Source organism: Heloderma suspectum, chromosome 2, assembly GCF_057233095.1.
Source record: "Heloderma suspectum isolate Gila_16-S chromosome 2, 16-S_ref, whole genome shotgun sequence".
Taxonomy (NCBI): domain Eukaryota; kingdom Metazoa; phylum Chordata; class Lepidosauria; order Squamata; family Helodermatidae; genus Heloderma; species Heloderma suspectum.
This window is the reverse complement of record NC_139459.1, coordinates 381,092,143-381,113,387: the sequence shown is the minus strand read 5'-3', so window position 1 is coordinate 381,113,387 and position 21,245 is coordinate 381,092,143. Positions and strand designations below refer to the sequence as shown.

At 45.6% G+C, this 21,245-nt stretch overlaps 1 protein-coding gene across 1 annotated transcript; it reads left to right on the top strand.

Annotated features, from left to right (window-relative positions):
- The first annotated feature begins 634 nt into the window (after positions 1–634).
- LOC146356363 (vomeronasal type-2 receptor 26-like) lies at positions 635–20,648 on the top strand. Its single transcript, XM_084830071.1, has 5 exons — positions 635–832; positions 2,416–2,631; positions 3,441–3,509; positions 7,465–7,663; positions 19,564–20,648. Exons 1-5 carry the CDS (start codon positions 635–637, stop codon positions 20,646–20,648), a joined length of 1,767 nt encoding a protein of 588 aa, XP_084686197.1.
- The last annotated feature ends 597 nt before the right edge of the window (positions 20,649–21,245 follow it).

Sequence of the window (21,245 nt, the reverse complement as noted above, 5' to 3'; positions counted from 1 at the left end):
CATCCTATACCCAGAAAGTCCAACCTTTTCCCCAAGTTCTCTCCCCTATATCTGAATCATGTTGCTTGTGACTTAGTTCTGCTACAGTAGATTCTCCAACTTGCCCCATTACACATCAGCATTAATCCCCCTATAAGAACCATCTCTTACCCCTTAAACTTCAAACTCCCCATACCCCAAATTGTACCATATTGCTCTAGAGAATCCTTACACTGAGATTTGGATAGCATGAAAAGGGCTATAGATTTAAAAAAGAAAGAAAGTGACATCTTGTTTTCTTTGCATGAAGGATGATGGTGTGACACATCTCTTTTAATTTCTATTATTGTTTTCCAGTCGTGTACGTCTGCGGTACTGGCACAGCTTGTCCTTCTTGTTTGCCATCCAGGAGATCAATCGGAATCCCAGGCTTTTACCCAACATCACCTTGGGCTACAACATCTATGAGAGCCATTATTATGGAAGAACCACTTCCTATGCCATGCTACACCTGCTTACAGGTGGGAAAAGCAATCTTCCAAATTACAACTGTGGGAGAAGGAATAACCCGCTGGTCCTTGTTGAAGGGGTTGAATCTGACCTCTCCATCCTGATTTCAGTCATGTCAGGCATCTACAAGATCCCACAGGTATGAATGGGGAGAGGAGGGGAGGCCAGCTGCATTTCAATGGGAGCTGGCCTCAGTCAGCTTGGACTCCATTCCAAAGTATCTCTGCTCAGTGGGGAAGCAGGTCCTCTAGAGGGTATATTGGACGTGAGTAGTGACTGTGGAGACACTGTTGAATGGGAGCCAAGGCAGCAGAACGTGTGGCTGAAGGAGGACCGTAATCAGGTATCAGCATGGGGGGTGGGGGAACTTGCCAAGACCTCATGGGCTGAGAGGGGCCCAGCCCCCAACCCTATCCATTCCTGCTTCTCTCCTTTTGGCTGTGATTGAATGGAGGTGAAGCAAAGCCAGCACTTGAATGCAGGGAAGTTGGCGCAAGCCAGATGATGACACTAAAGCAGGGGTGTTGCTCAACCAGGGATGGGCAAGAAGCAGCCTGCAGGCCATATACGTCTCTGGTGGCAATTGTGGTGGATGCCTATGTGGTCATTGAAATTGGGCTCTGGAAAGTGGGCCAAGCAGTTCTTTGGTGGGCTGAGGGGAGCCCAGTTCTACTGGGAAATAACATGCTCTCTCCCTGCACGATGTGTTCTCAGCACTCTGGGATTTGGGTCCTGTGGGCATATGTCGTGGTATCGGTGGGGTGCAGCCACTCCACTGTTCGTGGGATGGCAGTGTACCCACCAGACCTATGAAATTGCCCACCCTTGAACTAAAGGCATGGACCTGCTATCAATTCTGCTCAGGTTGCCCCTTCTTCTCTGTGATTCCTGAAAAAGGCTCCAGTGTGCCTCAAAAACAGGATGTGGAACACTCTTGGGAGGGGAGCTTACATCTTCCCCTTTTGTTAAGCTAACTTATGGCAGGGAGCAGGATTAACCTTTTTCTAGTGGTGTCCTCAAATGAACTGTTCTACGGTACTTGCAATAACTGGAAGGTTTCCATTCACTCCAATGGGGAAAAGAAAAGCATTGCCTTTGGGGTGCGCTTTTCATATGAGTAGGTTTGCTTGTGTCTCCTATCCTCCCGCTGTCAAGGACCCCACTGTACCTCCTTGAGCAAATCACACAAAGAATGGAAGGGCCACAAAGGATCCTTCGGATATTTTAGAACTCCACCCCCATTTCTGTTAGAGATGAATGATTTCAGGTTAATAAATATCTGACCTCATCCTGAAAACAAATGAGTGCAAAGTACCAGTTTCTTCCTTCCCTCACTAGATCAGTTATGGTGTTGCTAGTCATGTTCTTAATGATAGAAGTCAGTTCCCTTTCGTCCACCGGATGGGCCCAAGGGAAGAAACCCAGTACCAGGGGATTGTCCAACTGCTTCTGTTCTTTGGATGGACGTGGATCGGTCTCTTTGCTCCAGACAATGACAATGGAGACAGGTTCATGAGAGCCATGACACCCCTATTGACCAGGAGTGGAATTTGTGTTGCCTTCTCACAAAGACTACATATAAGAATCAGACATGAGAAAGAACTATCACTTGTCTGGGGACGAGTCAATGTAGTTGTATTGTACGCAGATGTTCAATACGTATTTCAGCCAGTTGTCAATGTACAAAGAATGCTTGAAATGAAAGAAAATGGAGCAAAAGTCTGGATCACAACAACTTTTCCAGACGTTGACTACAACCTGTTTGAGGCTCATTATAACTTCAAGTTCATCCATGGTTCTTGGACCTTCAAAGTGACTACACAAAAGAGGACAAAATATGATTACTATCAACCATTTACTTCTTCTCTGCGTCTGTTTTGGGATCAATCCTTTGATTGTTTATCTTCAAGCCATGTGTTTTCCAAGAGAAGGTGGAAAAGATGCACAGAGAAAGAGAAACTGAGAGCTCTGCCCCTGGAGGAGGTTGAGAGAGTCCTGTCCCAAGACAGCTTCAGTGCCTACAACAGTGTTCAAGCAGTGGCCCATGCTTTAAATGCTGCATATTTATCCCGATCGACGCAGATGATGATGATGGTGGGTGGACGGGACAGGCTGAAACATCAAAAGCTGCAGCCCTGGCAGGTATTGCATTTTTATTTTGCAACACCACCATAGTGGTGAAAGACTTGTGTGGAGATGTAATGTGCACATAACCATTCCTTGTACATTGGTGAGTGGTTTCTGTGTCTGAGAGATAGCTTGGTATCTGCTCTAGGCAGGCTGCATTCTGTGAGTAGGACCAGGCTCATAGTCTGTGGCACTCCTAGATCCATTGTTTTTGCTGGAGTTCTCAGTAACCTCATAGTTTGGAGCATGTGGATAGGGAGACATTTTATTTATTTATTTATTTATTTCATTTATACCCCGCCTTTCTCCCTCTCGCAAGGAACTCAAGGCGGCTTACATTATCCTCCTCCTCACCGTTGTATCCTCACAACAACAACCCTGTGAGGTAGGTTGGGCTGAGAGTCTGTGACTCCCTCTCTCAAAATGCTAGGACCCAGGATCATCCCATGAAGCTGATTGGTGGGAGAACTTCTCTACACAGCACATAGTGAAACTATGGAATTCACTACCACAGGATGTAATGATGGCCACCAATTTGGATGGCTTTAAAAGAGGTCTAGATACATTCCTGGAGGAAAAGGCTATTAATGGCTACTAGTCTTGATGGTTACGTGCTACCTCCAGTACCAGAGGCAGTGAGGCTGTTTGCACCACTTTCTGGGGAACATGGGCAGGAGGGTGCTGTTGCGCTCATGCCCTCCTTGTTGGTTCCTGGTCAATACCTGGTTGGCCAGTGTGTGAATAGAATGCTGGACTAGATGGATCCTTGGTCTGACCCAGCATGGCTCTTTTTATGTTCTTATGTTCCTATGTTTTCTTTTCAGGCAAGCATTTTGGGACAAATGAGCTTCTGCTCAGACCAGATGAGGACAGATCCAGCCTTCTTAGCTGAGGTTGGACACTCCTCCACATCTCTCTCCCTCTGTTGGTCCCATTGCATAGGCTACCCTATTGAGCAAGGGCCCATCTACACAGGGGTTGTCTGAGACAGGGGATCTCTCTCTGGTTGAGTCTGTCCTTTCTTCCTCCTTGCTCATATAACCCTTTGGTCAGTAGACATGGCAGTGACCCAGACCAGCTTTCTTCCTTTCTTTCTTTCTTTCTTTCTTTCTTTCTTTCTTTCTTCTTTCTATACCACCCAATAGCCAAAGCTCTCTGTGCGGCTCACAAAAATTAAAACCACAAAGCACGGCATAAAACAATTTAAAACACAAAAGCTTAAAACCACAATATTTTGGTACAACCAGAATAAAACCTAGCAGCAATCCAGAGACTTAAAATACACATTTAAAACACCAAGACTTAAAATACACATTTAAAACACCAAAGCTAAAAGATTGGGAAGCGAAAACACTGTGAGAATAAAAAGGTCTTCACCTGGCAAAACGTAGGTGCCAGGCAAACCTCTCTAGGGAGCTCATTCCACAGCCAGGGTGCCACAGCAGAAAAGGCCCTCTTCCTGGTAGCCCTCTGCCTCACGTCCTCTGGCAGGGGCTCACAGAGAAGGACTGCTGAGGATGATGTTAGGGCCCAGGCAGGAACATTTGTGAGTAGGCGATCCTTCAGATAACTGGCCCCAAGGTGTTAAGGGCTTTGAATCTTAATACCAGCCCTTTGAATGGGGCCTGGAAATGGACTAGCAAAATGTGATCTCATGGGCCAGTCCTTGGGTGTGTCTCCACCAGCAATTTACTCTGAGCCAGCTGTGTGTTAAGGTTGTTAGAGATACATGACATCGTGGCCATCCAGCAGCCACCCCGCAGCTTATCAGGGAAAAACCAGATTTCCTGAGACTAGTTAAAGTCTGATTCTTTTCCTTAAGTCAGGTTCTCCCCAGGATCATTGTTGTATGGTCCAACCCCTGCATTGACCTCAGGTATGCTAGCCCTGCCCAGGGGTGTTTCTTCCCATTGTGCTGAACGAGACTTGCTTGCCCTCTTAATGCCTACAGAGCTTACAGAGATCCTCCTCAATTGATGTGGCACAGTTTTAAGCCCAATTCCCTAAGTGCTGTAAAGAACGATCTCTAGGCTCCAATTGTCCTTTGTTTGGTTTATTGCCTTAGGAAGAAACTACTTCCACCCTTCGTTATAGAGGCCCTGCAGGTTACATAGGGGTTGGTTTCCATCGTTGTGTTTACTGCTCTCTTTCCCAGCACAAGCATATGTGTGTCTACTTGGAAGTAGCTCCCATTGTGGTCAATGAGGCTTGCTTCTGAAATGTGGGTGCATCTCGACATTCAAGGGAAAGGAGGAAGGGGGGAGGGGAAGCCTCTCTTATTGGTTGAGCAGCCCTTGCCAGTTAGATGATGTTCACTCCAAGCCCCCCACCCGCACCCAGAAGTATGTTATGTGAAGAGACTTTTATGGCTCTGGAGAACCTGCTTGTGGAGCCCTGCATGGACCACATCGCAGCAAAAAAGATTCCTTTAAAAAATCCGGTACTCCTCCATTAGTTTCTCTTTCCATTGTCATGGAAACATCCCACAGGGCAACCAAGGCAGTTTCCATTCCAAAAACCAGGCCTGAAGCCCAAATGAAATGGATCTAGATAATCCATTTCATTCAAGAGTGCCTGCAGTTGTCCTGCAAATAGGGATGGCGGAGAAATCTGCCACAGACTCCAATGAGGCTGGATGGGAGAAGGAACTACCCACCGCCATGCCCCAAAATCCTCCCGGGACAGAACCTACCTGGAAGCAGCTGGTCCGGGTCACTGTCTTTGTTCCGCAGCCATCTGCTGCTGGGCTGTGGAACAAAATGGCGTCTGGCGTAGTAGAAATATTTATGTAGCCAATCACGGGCAATGGCAGGGATGCAAATGGCATCTACTATGCCATTTGCGTCCCTGCTCTTTGCTGGGATAGGCTACATAAATACTTACGTAGCCAATCACAGCCAACAGCAGGGATGCAAATGGCGTCCCCTACACCGGATGCCATTTGTGTCCACAGACCGGCTCAAGCCGGAAGTCCGACAGCAGCTGGAGCCAGCCGGCGGCTCTGTGGACTCCCCGCAGAGCGGAGCTGGCCAGGGAGGATTCCGGGGGAGGGCCGGATAGCCTTCCCCCACCTGTGGACCCCCACAGACCCCAGGTAATGGCATCCGTACATCCCTACCTGCAACCACCCACTACAGCAGCTTGCCCAAGATCTGGATGTCTGGGTAGCTGCACAAAACACCCCCAAGTTATTACCAAACAAGAGTATTTATTGACATTAATAAATAGCAATAACAGAAGCAACAAACATTATCATAGACAAAACCATTATATCCCCAAGTTCAAAAAACCTTCCCATTTTGTCCCAAGGTCTAGATGTGCCTTGGAGCATCCTTTTGCTTTCCTCACAGGTAATCCAAAGAGGCAAGTTGTTATTGGGTTGATTTCTTTATTCCATTTATGTCAAGAGGCAAAAATTGAGTGTGTTACGGTAGATGGTGCTTATGGTTTCACTTGGTCCTCCAAAAAACCAACAACAAGAACCCTGAGTGCACTGCAGTATATTTTAGTCCAGTAAGTAGGATGGAAGCTGTAGTCCAAAATGTCTGGAGGCACCAGGTTGGAGAAGGCATCCAGATTGGAGACCTGGTTGGAGAAGGTGGCTACCAGGTTGAAGAAGGTGCAGATGACTCTGGAATTCCCCAAACTGCTGAAGCAGAAAGAGGAGACTCAAGAACGTATCTCAGCTGTGACTGAAAAAAGAAGAAGACTGTCATCCACTCTGAGTTTAGATGGGACGTGCATTGGCCCCATTTTGTAGAGGATTAGAGCTCAAGGTGAGAATGGCTAAGACATTGAATCTGCTTCCATGTTTTCTAAATGCTGTTTGTTTTCTCTGTTGTTCTAGTTTCATGCTTTCTTAAGAGAAGGACGGCTTTCTAATACTTCCATGGAGGGATTGTATTTGGATGAGAATGGGGAGCTGGAACCTGACTTTGATATCGTGAATTGGGTGCTATCTTCCAGTTGTGAAAAGGGTAGAGTGAAAATTGGGAGTATACATAGGCAGGCATTCACAGACATAAAGCTCTCCATGAAACCAGAAGCCATTGTGCTGCCCAGGCATTTTAATGGGGTAGGGGAAATTATTTGTGTCCCATTATTGATGTGTTAAATTCTAATACTATGTTGAATATTACATGTGAGACTTCCAGTACAATTCTATGCTCAACTACCTCATTTGAGCTGGCAAGGAGGGGCTGGTGGAGTAGATCTAAGAAGTGGTGAATGTGTCTTTGCATGATGGAGTGGTGCCTGCCACCTTGAAGGAGGTGGTGGTGTCCCTGCTGAGAAAACACTCCCCAGAGGTTTATATGAATATATATTAATAATACCCCTGTTCTGGGTAAGGTGCTCGAGAGGGTGGTGGCTGGGCAATTGTAGATGTTCTTGGAGGATACTGATTATCTCACCCCATTTCAGTCTGGGTTAAGGCCTGCTTTGGGGAAAGATTCACCATTGGTCACCCAGGTGGCTGACCTCTTGTGGGAGAGTGACAGAGTTAGTACAGCCCCGTTGATCTTGCTTGAACTCTCAGTGGCTTTTGATACCCTTGACTACAACAGTTTTTTGGATTGTCTCCATAGGATAAGAACTGTGGGCATTGTTCTACAGGTGGTATGCTCTTTCTTGCATGGAGAGTTCCAGAAAGTAGTAGTTTATCAATCCATCAAACAACAAACAAACAAATCCATGAGACAGCTTGATATCTCCCAAAGCTTGTCTTGGTCCTCCTCAAACTTTGCCACTTGGTCCTCCATGTCTCATTCATTCCTATTTCTTGCCTGTCTGTCTCTCCAATGCCATTTATAAAGCAGATAATGTGTGTGGCTTTACACACATCTCCAGAATGCCATAGTCCTGTTCAGATGGAGCAGCATTAGGAGCAAACCCATCCAGGTCTCCATCCACACTCAGACTCTCATACTCTCTCCTTGCCACCATGCTCTGAGTGCAATACTTCAGGAGGTCTCAGGTTACTCTAAACTGCAGTACTCCAGAGATCTGACTGGAAGCTTGGAGATGCCAGATGGGGCCACCGTTGAAGGTGGGCACTGGGGCAGGTCATAAAGGCAGCTTCACATCTATTTTAGAAACACTTCATTGGTTCCCAGTCAACTTCAGGATGCACATCAAGGTGCTGAAACAATTGAAGCACTGCACAATCTAGGGTGAGGGTAGTACAAGGGATGTCTTCCGTATGACTCATGCATGTGTTCTCTTAGAATAAAAGATGAGGCCACCTCCAAGTAGCACAACTATGTGAGGTTTGGCTGGTAACAAATTGCAGGAAGGTATTTTGTTCTGTGGCATTGTCCTTGGATAGTTTGGTCCACCATGAGCATCAAGTAAGAAGTCCAAGGATCCTTTTGGTCATTTCAATGGGATTTTTATGATGTGATGCTTCAGTGTTTACTTGTTCATTTTTGCTTAATTTATTTGTTTATTTTGATGTATTCTGTGATTTTGTATATGGTTTTAAACCTGTGTGAGCCCTGTCTAGGGATGGTGGAGAAATCTGCCATGGATTCCAATGAGGCCGGATTCTTTAGAATACCCTCCCCCCGGAGTCTGTGGTGGAACTGTAGCAGCCATACCAGGGGTCAGACTAAGTAGCCTCATGCAGTCTCATGCTTCATGTTCTTGCTGAGCTCTTTCTCCCTTAAATATATTGTTGTAAGCTGATGAGACACAGGAATTCCTTATCTTGTCAAAGGTCATACAATTGTATATCTTGTTCTCTGCTGTTCTCTTCTGTTCTCTCCTTATCATGGCTACCCTATAACCCAGTTCTTGTATTATAAACAATAGTGCTAAGAGAAGAAATGTTGAGGATTGCAACCCCATGCGGGAGGGGGAGGAGGAGCCATTTCATATGTGTCACAATGTCTATAAAACCAATGTGCTAATGTAAATCGGGGCTTCTGGCTCTTTGGAAATGATTCCAGCCTTAAGCCCGCGCATTAAATAAAGAATCTCTTTTTCCTTCACTCCGTGGTCTCTCTGACTCTGGGTTCTGCAACATAAATGGTGCCGTGACTCGGATGTGGCAGGCTCTGAGCCAGACGGGTGGCAGTTGCCTGCTCTTGATCGCCGCACCGGGAGGACGAGCTCGACGCATGCCTCCCTTTCTTGGCGCCACCGACCTTTTTGTCGAGTGAATGGGAGAAAGCCTGCACCGGGATCGCCCAAATGCTAGCGAGCGGCAAGAGAACCTTGGGAAGCAGAGGAAGGAACTTGAGCCCTGCCTGTATCGCAGCTGCAATTGAGTTGAAACCCACATTGGAAGCCTTCAGGAGAAAGGCAAGTATATGAGGAAAAGAGGGTCCCGCCTTTAGGGAGAAAGGCCACTGGGCAGAAAAAAAGAGGGCCCCGCCTTATGAAGAAGGTCAGTGTTGGTGGTATACGTATACAAAAAGAACCTACTCCTTGCAGGTAGAAGGGGGGCCTGATCACACCCCCGAGTGGGCGCCAGTACCCAGCACTCCAGTACTCAGTAGGAAGCTGAGGAAGCTGGGGAAGCCGTTTTCCGCTCTGGTAAAAAGTGGGAAAAGTGGGTGGCAGGGACATATGGATGTAGTGGAGAGATTGATGATTGTGTGAGTGGCTACTGCGGTTTCTGAAGCATACCGTTGACCGTCCGGGTGCCCAGGCCAGTAGCAAAGTACGTGGTGTGAAAAATCGTCTTGTGTCGGCCAGTGAGACCGACTCACTGACCAATTCCCATTCCCTAATTGTGTCTGTCTTCAATTTAGGAGGGAGGCTATGGGTGGTGGGGGAAGCAAACCTTGCACCCCCTTGAGATGTATGTCAAACAAAGAAAGAAAAAGGTTTTTTTTAAAAGATTCAGAATAGAAAGAGAAAACAGCAAAAAGCTCAAGGTCGAGCTGAGAGGAAAAAAAGAACAAGATCTGAGGCTGTGAATTAGAAAAATGTTGCAGGACAGTCTGGCTTTTAACAAAGCATGGGAGCGTGAGAGTGTAAGGCCAAAGAAGTAGCTGTTAGCCTAGCGTGCCGAGAGAGGGGGGGCAGGAAAATTGCCCACAACGTTCTGAGTTGTGCAACATCATCACCTCGCCTAATTGAGATAAAATCCCTAAGAAATGGAAACTGAAAATGAAGACCCAGAAGATGAAGGCAAAATAGAAAATAAAGGTGAAGAATCAGCCCCCAGAGCACAGGCTAGACCCCTCTTTGAGTGAAAAGTGTGCCATAAGACTGTCCCAAAGCAGAATGAAGCGGAAAGACCATGTTGAAGATCTCTGTCAAGGTAACCGTGTTTAGCTTTGAACTGTGTTAGAATTGCATAGAGCCTGTAGCTACTGACCATCAGCTATATGATTTCTGAAGAGCGTAACCATTAAGCTTTTGCCGTGGGATTCCCTGCAATAAAGAAATCTCACTGATTTGAGTGTCCAGTGTTACACTGCCTAAGTGTGTGTGCTGAAGAAACCAAGAAACCAGACAGCATGTTCCTGGCCAAGCCAAAATCACGCTACTACCATGCTCCTGAAAGCTGCAATAAACTGTGTAAGCTGAGAGACCCAACCTGATTGAGAAGAAAAGAAGATATTGGAGCAACTGTCTTAAAAAACAATGAGATCTGTGTAGCTGGCTGGCTGACGCTGTCAGTGATGTTACAGCATTAAATTAAGACTGTTTTCCTGTTTGAGACCCCAGCGAAGAAAGCTGACCCGAGTTATTTGTTGCCCGTGCCAAAGCAAGAATTTGGCTGCCCTGTACCTCATCATGTCCTGTTTTAAGCTTGGGATTTACAAATACAGACAAACTGAGAAGCTTGCCTTTGAAGTCCTGCAAATCACCCCACCGCCTCCCCGAAGATTAATGGCTGCCTGAAAAATGCAAGTATAAGGCGATGCCCGTCACCCCCCAGCGTCCTGAGTTTCAGCACTCAGTGTTTCAGTGCTTTCGTGTACCAGGTTAGAAGAGAAAAAAAAAGAGTAAGTTTTTAAAATGTCTGTAAGAGAACCTGACAGAAGTAAAATAAAATTTACAAAGGAGTTGCCCAGGTTAAAGCGTCACGGCTAGAGAGCTGAGCTGTGCCGCTCTGTTTAGACAGAGGCCTTGCTAAAAAGTTAAAGGCCCTTGTCTGTCAGAAGGGGTGTAGGGCCACACTTTCCCTTTTTAAACTGATGCAAAAGTGGAGAGCTTTTGCTGGAAACATCTCATCTTCATTGCCCAGAGCCTTCTCTGTTTGCCTCCATCATTGTCTGGGCTTTTTAGAGACACTCTGCACATGAACTAAAATTTTAAATTGTCAAAGACTTGCCATGGACAGTGCTGTGAAGCTTTTGATGAACTCTCATCGCTGTGGACTGTGTGTCTGTGTTTGTAGTCAGCTCAGTGTACAGCAGGCTGAGTTTGATCTGTGACTTTTAGATTTCCTTCTGCTAAAACTCATGCAGCATAGAGTTGCCAATGCAAAAATGGTGACCTAGAACTCTTTGCGTGTGTGGGTATGCCCGTTCCTTGATTTTAATGGGCCCTGAGCTTTCAGCCAGAAGAGCAGTATGATTGCTGGATCTGCTCCATCATGCCTTACCATGCAAAAAGTGTTTTCCATTCATTGTGTTAAATTGCAGAAAAAGTTTGTTGTGTATATTTTATGATTTCTTAAATATCATAAAATATATGTGATATTTGCAGATTAGTGTTAGTTGCAACTCCAAATGATACTAAGTGTGGTTCCCAATGGATGACAAGGAGAAAAGACAAAGTCAAGTAGAGAAAGTAGAAGACAGATAGAGAGGGAGAAAAAAAAAAGAAAGAAAAGGCAAGAGGCAAAGAAAAAACATTTGTAGAAACGAAGCGTGGCCATAGTTGCCCCCAGGATAAATTAAAAGCAGCTGATTGTGCCTAGAGCTTATTACCTGGGATAAAGTAGCCACAATAATGTAATAGTTCTTTAAGATGAAGAAAATGTAACTAGAAGGAGAAGAAGAGCCTATCCCAAATGTGTGTCATTGAGACTAGTGTAAGGCAGAAAGGTTTAAGTAAGTGAGTTTAACTTGAAAAAGACAAATAAAGAAACAAGGCTGGTGCATGGATCAGAAAGTTTTATATAAAAAGTTTGAAACATGATCTGCAATACAGGCAGATCAGCAAAGAAAAAGAAAGCAAAAGAAAGAGAAAAAATTTGTCTTCCCATACTAATAAATAAAAGTGTTATCAAGCACTTTGAGAAGCGAAGTTGTTTACAGGAAGCTGTGCCTGAGAACCAAACACTTCTAGCCTATGCTGAAAATGCTTGCTAGTGTTGTGCTGCCTCATGGGTAACATGTATGGTATAAAACCCATTTAGCCCAATAGTTCGTGGTTCAGAGAATGATCCAACCATTAAGTACGCCTGTGTGCTGTAAGTTACCCAATAAAGTCTCCTTGTAAGTAACCCCCCCCTGCTGAAATCCCAAAACACAAGTGGGGCTAGAGCGCCTCACCCAGTATCAAACCCTGCTGTTAGAAGCCATGAAAGCAGGTATAAAGAAGTCAATTAATATGACCAAAGTGTCTAAAGTGCTGCAAGGTGCCACCGAGGCCCCAGAGCGTACTTGGAGTGTCTTTCAAATGCCTATCGCCAGTATACCTCCCTCAGCCCAGAAGCCCAAGAAGACATGGACGAAAGAAAAAAGAAGAAGACCCAGCAGAGGCAGAAGATTCTTAAAAAAGAACCAGTGTGCCCAGTGTGGACAAGATGGACATTAGTGGCATGAATGCCCAAATAAAATAAATCAAATACACAAAGGAGAAAACGAAAGGGGCCAGAATGGGCGAAGAGGGAGACAGCTTGAGAGGGGCCGTGACATTGACTTCATAATTGACACTGGAGCAGCATCAAAAGCAAGCAAACGTTAGCCTTAAACAAGAAGTTCAAACACTGAGCAAAGTTCTTCAAGCCCAGCATCGCTTTGTCTTAAAAAAATAAGCCATTCCCATCACAGAAGCTCATCCTTTCCAACCAAGAGTTAAAGTATGAGTTAAAGAGGGAAAAATAACCCTTTGACTCCCAGATAGAGAAGACTGAAAACTGTCATACTTTCCACCCCCACAGCTATGAAAGCAGCTGGAGTTAAACCCTGGATACATTGGACATGAGTCAAGAGAGCGAGAGGGGGAAAGTAGACTGTAAACAGAAATCCTGAAAATCCTTTAAAAATCATTCTGAAAAAGCAGTAAGAAGACTCAGGCTAGACCTTACTGTGGACACACCGGGAGACTGTCCCCCTGCGTACGGTCAGACCTGCAACTGGGGAAAATCGAAGAAGGGGACTAGACCCTACTGCAGCTGGCCAGGTGAATAGCTGCCCAGTGTACGGTCAGATCCCAAAGAAGATCAAACATGTGTGTTGTAGTGTTAGTAGTGTTGCATTGTGTCTCCTTAATAAGGTGCAAAAAGGGGGGCCAGCCCCTGAAAGAAAAAGTTTGTCCCAGTGATTTGCTGATAATTACTGGCTTCACTTGGCTAACATCACGAGAGTAAAACATTTTTGTTTGCCAAGAGGTATACCTGCAAACAGGCTTATTAGCTCTTGCCTAATACCTGTCTGTAGACATCCTGGAAAAATTCAAAAAGATACCATGTTAAGAGTTTATGGTGTAAGTTTAACTTATTCCCGAAATGCTAATTGGGGCGTGGTTGCAAAGATCCTACCCCCTACAGAGTTCATTTTACGCACCCCCATCGTTGCTGAAACAAATGCTACGTGTGCACGAATGCTTAATTGTCAAAAATTTTTCCAGAAAATATAAAGCTATCCCTGGCCCCCTTCCACTGTAATAAAATTCAAAACATATCTTTTAATGATGCCCACATACTTTTGCCTCATAGTTTTAAACATGTAGTTCCCGCACTTGGTCATTCATTCCTGCCAACTTGTCTAATAAGCACCCATGTTGCCTCAGCCGCCAGTTAAATTGGTGCCAATTCTTCCCCTGTAGCCCGAGAAAATCCGTCAACGGCAGCCTCGAGCACTCCAACTAACTAAAAATTGTAATAGTCATGTGCAGTTATATTCTGACTCAGAAAAATTGGCCTTAGCAATGTCACTAGTTGGGGTTCCAGGTTTAGCCTTGGCTAATAGTCTGGAGATCAACCGGTTAGCTTGCAGCTTAGCCAAAAGCATAAATGCCACCTCACGAGCATTGTCATTGTTAAATAAAGAGTTGCGTGATCTAAGAGGTGCAATCTAGAAAATAGAGCTGGTATAGATTACCTCTTCCTTCTTCATCATTTAAGTTGTGAGACCCACCAAAAGCTCTGTTGTTTTAACTTAACTGATAATGGCAATGCTGTAGATGAACAGATCAACAAGCTGCACAATATAGTAGCTAACAAAACAATAAGACAAAACAATTAGCTAAATTAGTTAACCCCTTGGCTTCCAGATCTTAGCTGGCTTGAAAGCACTGTTCATCCTAATTCTACCAGTGTTGTTCATAAAGGTACTGTTATGTCTCTGTGTTCCTTGTCTTATGCGCTGTTTAACCAATCTGTTTTATGTCTCAGCTAGTAAAACTGCTGCCCTCTACGCTCTAATAGCCCAACAAAAGGCTAAGTAATATGTATGTCACAAAAAGCTTTGTATGGTTATCAAAAATGCTATAATTGTAATGAAATTATGCATTTAAGGGGGGAATGTAGCAGCCATATCGGTGGTCAGACTAAGTAGCCTCATGCAGTCTCATGCTTCATGTTCTTGCTGAGCTCTTTCTCCCTTAAATATATTGTTGTAAGCTGATGAGACACAGGAATTCCTTATCTTGTCAAAGGTCATACAATTGTATATCTTGTTCTCTGCTGTTCTCTTCTGTTCTCTCCTTATCATGGCTACCCTATAACCCAGTTCTTGTATTATAAACAATAGTGCTAAGAGAAGAAATGTTGAGGATTGCAACCCCATGCGGGAGGGGGAGGAGGAGCCATTTCATATGTGTCACAATGTCTATAAAACCAATGTGCTAATGTAAATCGGGGCTTCTGGCTCTTTGGAAATGATTCCAGCCTTAAGCCTGCGCGTTAAATAAAGAATCTCTTTTTCCTTCACTCCGTGGTCTCTCTGACTCTGGGTTCTGCAACAGAACGGACTACTCCCCAACCTGAAATCCTCCCTGGACGGACCCTTCCTGCTGCTGGCTGGTCTGGGTCTGTCCTCTGCTGCTGTCCATCCGCTGCCATTTACTTACCTGCTCTTTGCCATGATAGGTTACGTATATATTTACATAGCCTATCACTGAAAAGAGCAGGGACACAAATGGCATCCCCTATGCTGGACGCCATTTGTGGCCGCAGCCCGGCAGTGGACGGAAGTCTGGCTGTGGACTGGATGGCAGCTCTGTGGACCCGCTGCAGAGTGGAGCTGGCCGAATTGCCTCCCCTCACCCCGCGGACGACCGGACCAGACCGCTAAGTGGGTTTCGTACACCCCTATCCATGTCAGGGAATAATTTTGGGGCAAAAAGTATGATAACAATAGAAAACACAAATCAAAACCATCCATTCTTATTTACACAGATCTGATTCACAGTCGGATGTTTCCCCACCCTGAACCTCTGAAATTGTATGTACTCCATACTGCTTTGTGAGTCTTGGCATTGAAGGCAGCTTTCTCATTTGTTGATTTTACTCTTTTGTATTGTAAGTTGCCTTTGCAAGTCCCTGGTCTTGTATGGTGGCTACGAAATATATTAAGGGTGCAATCTTATGGAGATAGGTGGCCGCCTCCGAATTCAGAGGTGACCACCTATCCAACGCAGGGCAGGAGAAGCATGGAGGGGATAATCCCCTCTGCATTTCTCCACCCTGCATTTGTGGCTAGACAGCCAATTTCAGCTGTCTAGGTGCAGGAGGGTGGAGCGGGGGAGAAGGCTGCTGGATGACACATAGGATGTGTCATACCGCCATTCCGCCTTCCCCTCCCCAGAATGCTCCCAGGAACACCCTGTTTTGGCTGCTCCGTGCTCCGCCTGCGAACGGGGAACATGGGGCTGTTCTGCGCTGCCTGATGCGCAGAAGCGGGGGAAGGTTGGTTCTCCAGGACCCAACCTCAGAGCACAGGTTCGAGGTCAGTTCCAGGAAAACCAGATATCCTATGTCCGGCTAGCTGCTGACTAGTGGCCATAGGATCGCTCCCTAAACAAATAAGATAAATACATCTGGATTTCAAAGGTGCTTCCACATAAAGTTTGTATTGTGCAATTGCCCTGCCTGACCCAAAGAAATGGGTGGGGGGAGGTGTAGGTCCAGATGATGGCATCTTCCGTTTGAAAAGTACCCCATGTTTTCCTACTGTTTCTTCCTCCTTATTTTGTTTCACCTGAGGCTGATCTACATGAGGTTTTATTTTATTTTTTACCAGCATTGTAATGCATAGCTCACTTGCGTATCACGCAACACGCACCTGAAACAGTCCTCCTCACGCTATTTCTCCCTCTTTGACATTCTTTTCTATCTGCTCTGCCACTGAGTAGCAGAAATATCACACAAAGAAGAGAGGGATGCTTCTGGTTGTGTTGCCAAGATTATGCTGTTGCATTCCTAAAAAGGCTAATCCCCTCCCACATTTTAAACCTGCACTTAAAACTTTAAAATAACAACAACAACAATAACAACAACAACAAATCAATTCATTAGGTCTTTCAGTTGCATGATTTACTGCTTCTCCTTATTGCTTTATTTTATGGCTGCTCATTCACTCACACCCCAACATTTTCTTGTATATGTCAGCCAGTCAGTTGATTTGATTGCATATAACCATAGGTTCTTACAATTTTGCCACAACAGTAACAAAAGAGAGACAATCACAGAAAGAACAAGACTGAACTAGCCACTCAAGTCAGTTCATCATGTGCACAATCTACAGCAACAGGTTTTTGGACCCTTGCTCTCATCTTCTTAGCAGCTACTGCAAATAAGGCAACTTGATTAGTTACAGAAGGATCCATATGTACAAGTAGTTTATACACCTGCTCAGCTAAATTCTGTCAAACATTCCTTCCAGCAAAGGTGCAAGAAATCTTTTCCTAGGACTGGCATACAGCTCTCTCTCTCTCTCTCTCTCTCTCTCTCTCTCTCATGATTTCCTCTATTTGTGGAGCCTTACAGATACAAAGTCATTGGGTTGTAGGAACATTTGTATACCTGTATTACCCTGGCCGTGGGCTTTGGACTCTTAGCTTAAAGGTGCCAAGATAGTGATAAATCAGATCCAGGTTTACTTACAAGGAGTACTTTATTGAGTACAATCAGCACACAGGCGTACCCAATGGTTGGATCAGACAGCTTCTCTGAACCCAGAGCCATGGGGTACAGTGGGTTTTATACCATACATGTTAGCGCAGCAAGAGCCCCCCAGCATTCATGCCCAGCATAGTCTAGCCGTGCTTGGTCAGAAGAAAACGTTCTCAGCACAGCAACCTGCAGCTTTAACACAAACAAACTTCACTTCTCAGGCACATCTTGACAAGGCCTTCTGCCTCATTAGTGTGGAATGTATCAGCCTGTGACTCATCTCACATGCTCAGAATCCTGCTAGCAAGGGAATTGCACCAGTAATGAACTTAAGGAAAGCATTATGGATCTCTAGGCCCCTCTAACACTACAAGTAACTTGGTTACAGGCCTGGGCCAATACATTACCTCTCATCCAGATATTCTGAAGGCATAGTATGGAAACACAATTCTGCAAATAACTTCCTTAGCTCTCAGTGAGTCAAGGAATTGACATAATTAGAGAGAGAGATCGCTCACCTTTGTAAAGATTGTAGCACCTGCTAAATCCTGTAGACTGAATGGTACCAGCATCTTTATTAGCTTTTTTTGATTATAGTAATCTCTCATTTTAACCTTACACTTATTTAGCTGAAAGAAAGCCAGTGAAAGAGAGAAATGGGCCATGTTTTAAAAACAGGAGAAAGTCCACCCACCCCCGCTCTTCTGTTTTAGATAGCACTGTTTCTAGGGATGTACGAAAGTCACTTACCTTTCACGGATTATATTTATGGTGGGGAGGGAGACGTTCCGTCCCTCCCCCCGGAATCCTGGATGGGGGGGAGAACTCCGTTCCTCCCCCCCCCCGGAATCCTCTGCGGCCGGCTGTGCTCCGCGGAGCAGCCGGCCAGGCCCAGCCAGGCCAGAGTTGTCTGCAGCCGGATTTCAGGCCGCGGAGGGTTCTGGGAAAAAACACACAAAAAAAGTCTACGCGAATAGCTGCTGCTGCGGCCGCCGCCATTTGTGTTCCTTATTTTTGACGTCTTAATCTATGTAAATATTTACATAGACTAAGACGGCGAGAATAAGGGGAACACAAATAGCGTAGAAGACGCTATTTGCGTTTCCCTTATTTTTGCCGTCTTAGTCTACGTAATTATTTATGTAGACTAAGATGGCCCAAAATAAGGAATGCAAATGGTGGCGGCCATAGCTGCCGCCATTTGTGTACACTTTTTTTTTTTTAACCCAGACATTTTAGGCTACGTAAAAACTTACGTAGCCTATCACGTGTGTGTAAAAATAAAACAAACGAACTGCAAATGGTGGCGGTGGCAGCCGGTCGGAAGACCAGCCGCCGCCACCACCACCGAAGCCTCCACTGGAGCCACCGCCACCCAGAAGATCCGCCCCAGGTAAGTTTCATCCGGGGAGGGAACCGCAGGGGGGGCCGGGGGGGTGGCAGTCCATTCCGCCACAGATTTTGGGGGCCGAATGCACTGGCATTCGGCCTCACCCAGATCCGTGGCGGAATTCTCTGCCATCCCTACCTGTTTCACAAATTGGTGGTCAGGCATGTTAATCAGTCATTTCAGATAAAACAAAATAGCCGTGTTCACGCTAACAGACATTGATGGTAGCCCCACTTCAGCATGAAGAATGCTTTGGCCTTTGGGCGGTATAGAAACAAACAAACAAACAAACAAACAAAATACTTAGAAATTTTTTCTGCCATGGTGTTGTGTAAAAATTGTGCAAAAATACAGAAACAAATCCCCCACACCCCAGGCAGACACGAAAACAAAGGCCTGAGGTCACTTTGAGTCACTAGGACTACAAAGCCTGTGGGGTCCTTTCAAAACTCTATGATTCATTTCCAGAGAGACAAATACATCTTTTTTCTTTGTGCTTCTTCTCTTTATTGCTAGACCATGCCTCATTCCAGGTGCGTCAAGAGCTGCCGCCCGGGATATGCCAAAGCGATTCAGGAAGGAAAGCCCCCTTGCTGCTATGCCTGTGCTCCATGTGCGGAAGGGACAATCTCCATTCAAGAAGGTGGGTGACCTCAGAGGTATGGGCCTTCTCTTGGGCAAATGTTTACATCAGCCTAATACTTTCCCCGACTCTGTTTTAATTCCCTCTCGTATTCCTTTAAAACCATTTAACAAAACCTTCCATGAATGTGTAGGATAGGAAGGCTTTATGAAGGATTCCTACCCTGTGTAGGAAGCTTAAGGGGAGTTTGTTGGAATTAGCCATTTGCTATCACTTAGCCTAACAGACCCCACAGGGGTATGCTGAAGAAAAAAATAGGATAACACAGAGACTCTCCTGAACAATGTTTGGCTTATCGCACTTGCAAATTCATATTTGAGCAACACAGGAAGCTACTTTTATTCCAAGTCAGCCCCAAAATCCCTTAAGCTCAGTAGTGACTATTTTACACAGGCTGGCATCAGCTCACATGTCTCTCAGATCCAGGTTTCCTGCCCCAATGACCTGAGATCCTTCTTTGGTGATGAGGCCATGGGTGGAACCTACTGATCAGAAAGCACGTCCTCTACCAGGGAAGTTCTCTCTCTCTCTCTCTCTCCACCCTCTATTACACATTGTTGTTTCCTGACCTCTTCCATGCTCCCATATCTCTTCCAAATGGAATAGAACACAGCAGGTTCTGGATGTATGACTGATATTAATGATGCTGAGGTCACCCCTTCTTTTCAGATGCAGACCATTGCACCAAGTGTCCAGACGATCAACATCCAAACAAGGCCCATGATCAATGTGTCCCCAAGGATATCACCTTCCTCTCCTATGGAGAACCTTTGGGGATCATCCTGGCTTCCTTTGCACTATTCTTGTCTTTAATCACAGCCTTTGTGTTAGGAACCTTCATTAAATACTTAGAAACACCAATAGTCAAAGCCAACAACCAGAACATCTCCTACATTCTCCTTGTCTCCCTCCTGCTTTCCTTTTGGTCCTCCTTCCTGTTCGTTGGCCATCCAAGGAAAGTGACCTGCCTTCTCCGACAAACAGCCTTCAGCATCATCTTCTCAGTTTGCATCCCTTCTGTGTTAGCCAAAACGATCACCGTGGTGCTGGCCTTTCTGTCCACAAAGCCAGGGAACAAGGTGAAGAGATGGCTGCGGAAGAGTCTTGCCAACTCCATTGTAATTTCTTGTTCCAGTGTCCAAGTTGTCATCTGCTCCATCTGGCTGGGCATCTCTCCACCCTTCCCTGACTCTGACATGCACTCCCAGCCTGGGCAGATTACCCTGGAATGCAATGAAGGGTCTGTCGCCATGTTTTATACTGCTTTTGGCTACATGGGCTTCCTGGCTGCCATCTGCTTGATGGTGGCTTTCCTAGCTAGAAATCTGCCCGGGGTCTTCAATGAAGCAAAGTTGATCACTTTCAGTATGCTTGTCTTTTGTAGTGTTTGGGTCTCCTTTGTGCCCACCTACCTGAGCACGAAGGGGAAATACATGGTAGCCGTGCAGGTCTTCTCTATCTTGTCCTCAAGTGCTGGGTTACTGGGCTTCATCTTTCTTCCCAAGTGCTACATTATTGTATTGAGGCCAGATCTGAATAGAAAGGAGCATCTCTTCCTGAAAACTAAAGATGGCACCTTATCAGAGTTAGAGATGAGGAAGAATTCCGCCCCCACTACAGTCTGGATAAGAATCACGTGTTCTGATGGAGGCAAAAGAATTATGGAACAGATCCGTGGCCTGTTGCTTTCCCGTGGGTTGCAGGTAGATCCAAAAATAGAGAGAGGCCTTCCATGCAAGGAGGGGGAACTCTGAAAAAAATATATATATCAACCTTCTGGCATCACATTCCTCTAGCAATTGTTCACTTACCTTTTTTAGACAAGGACTGATAGATACACTATTGCGACCAGTGGGTGCCTTTTAAAAATGTAAATAAAAACCATGGGTTAGGAAATGGGTGGGAAATAGGGATGTCAGAGAATTCTGCCATGGATCTCGGTGAGGCCGAATGGCAGTGCATTCGGCCCCCTGAAATCCATGGCAGAATGAAGCCCCCGCCCCCCACCCCGCAAAAGGCACATGAAACGGAGCAATTACCTGCTGCTGTTTGCACTGCTTTGCGAATGCGGCCATGTCTGTGGCCGCCATTCGCTTCTTCATTATAGCCATGATAGGCCACGTAAATAATTATGTAGCCTATCAAGGACGCCAGTTGCGTCACTGCGGGGGCTGTGATAGGCTACATAAGTATTTATCTAGCCTATCAGGACAAAAAAAAAGGGGGGGAACGCAGCGGCTACTGCTACCTCCATTTGTGTTCCCTTTTTTTTCGCCGTGATAGGCTTCGTAAATATTTACTTAGCCTATCATGGCAAAGACAGGGGCGCAAATGGCGGTGGCTATGGCTGC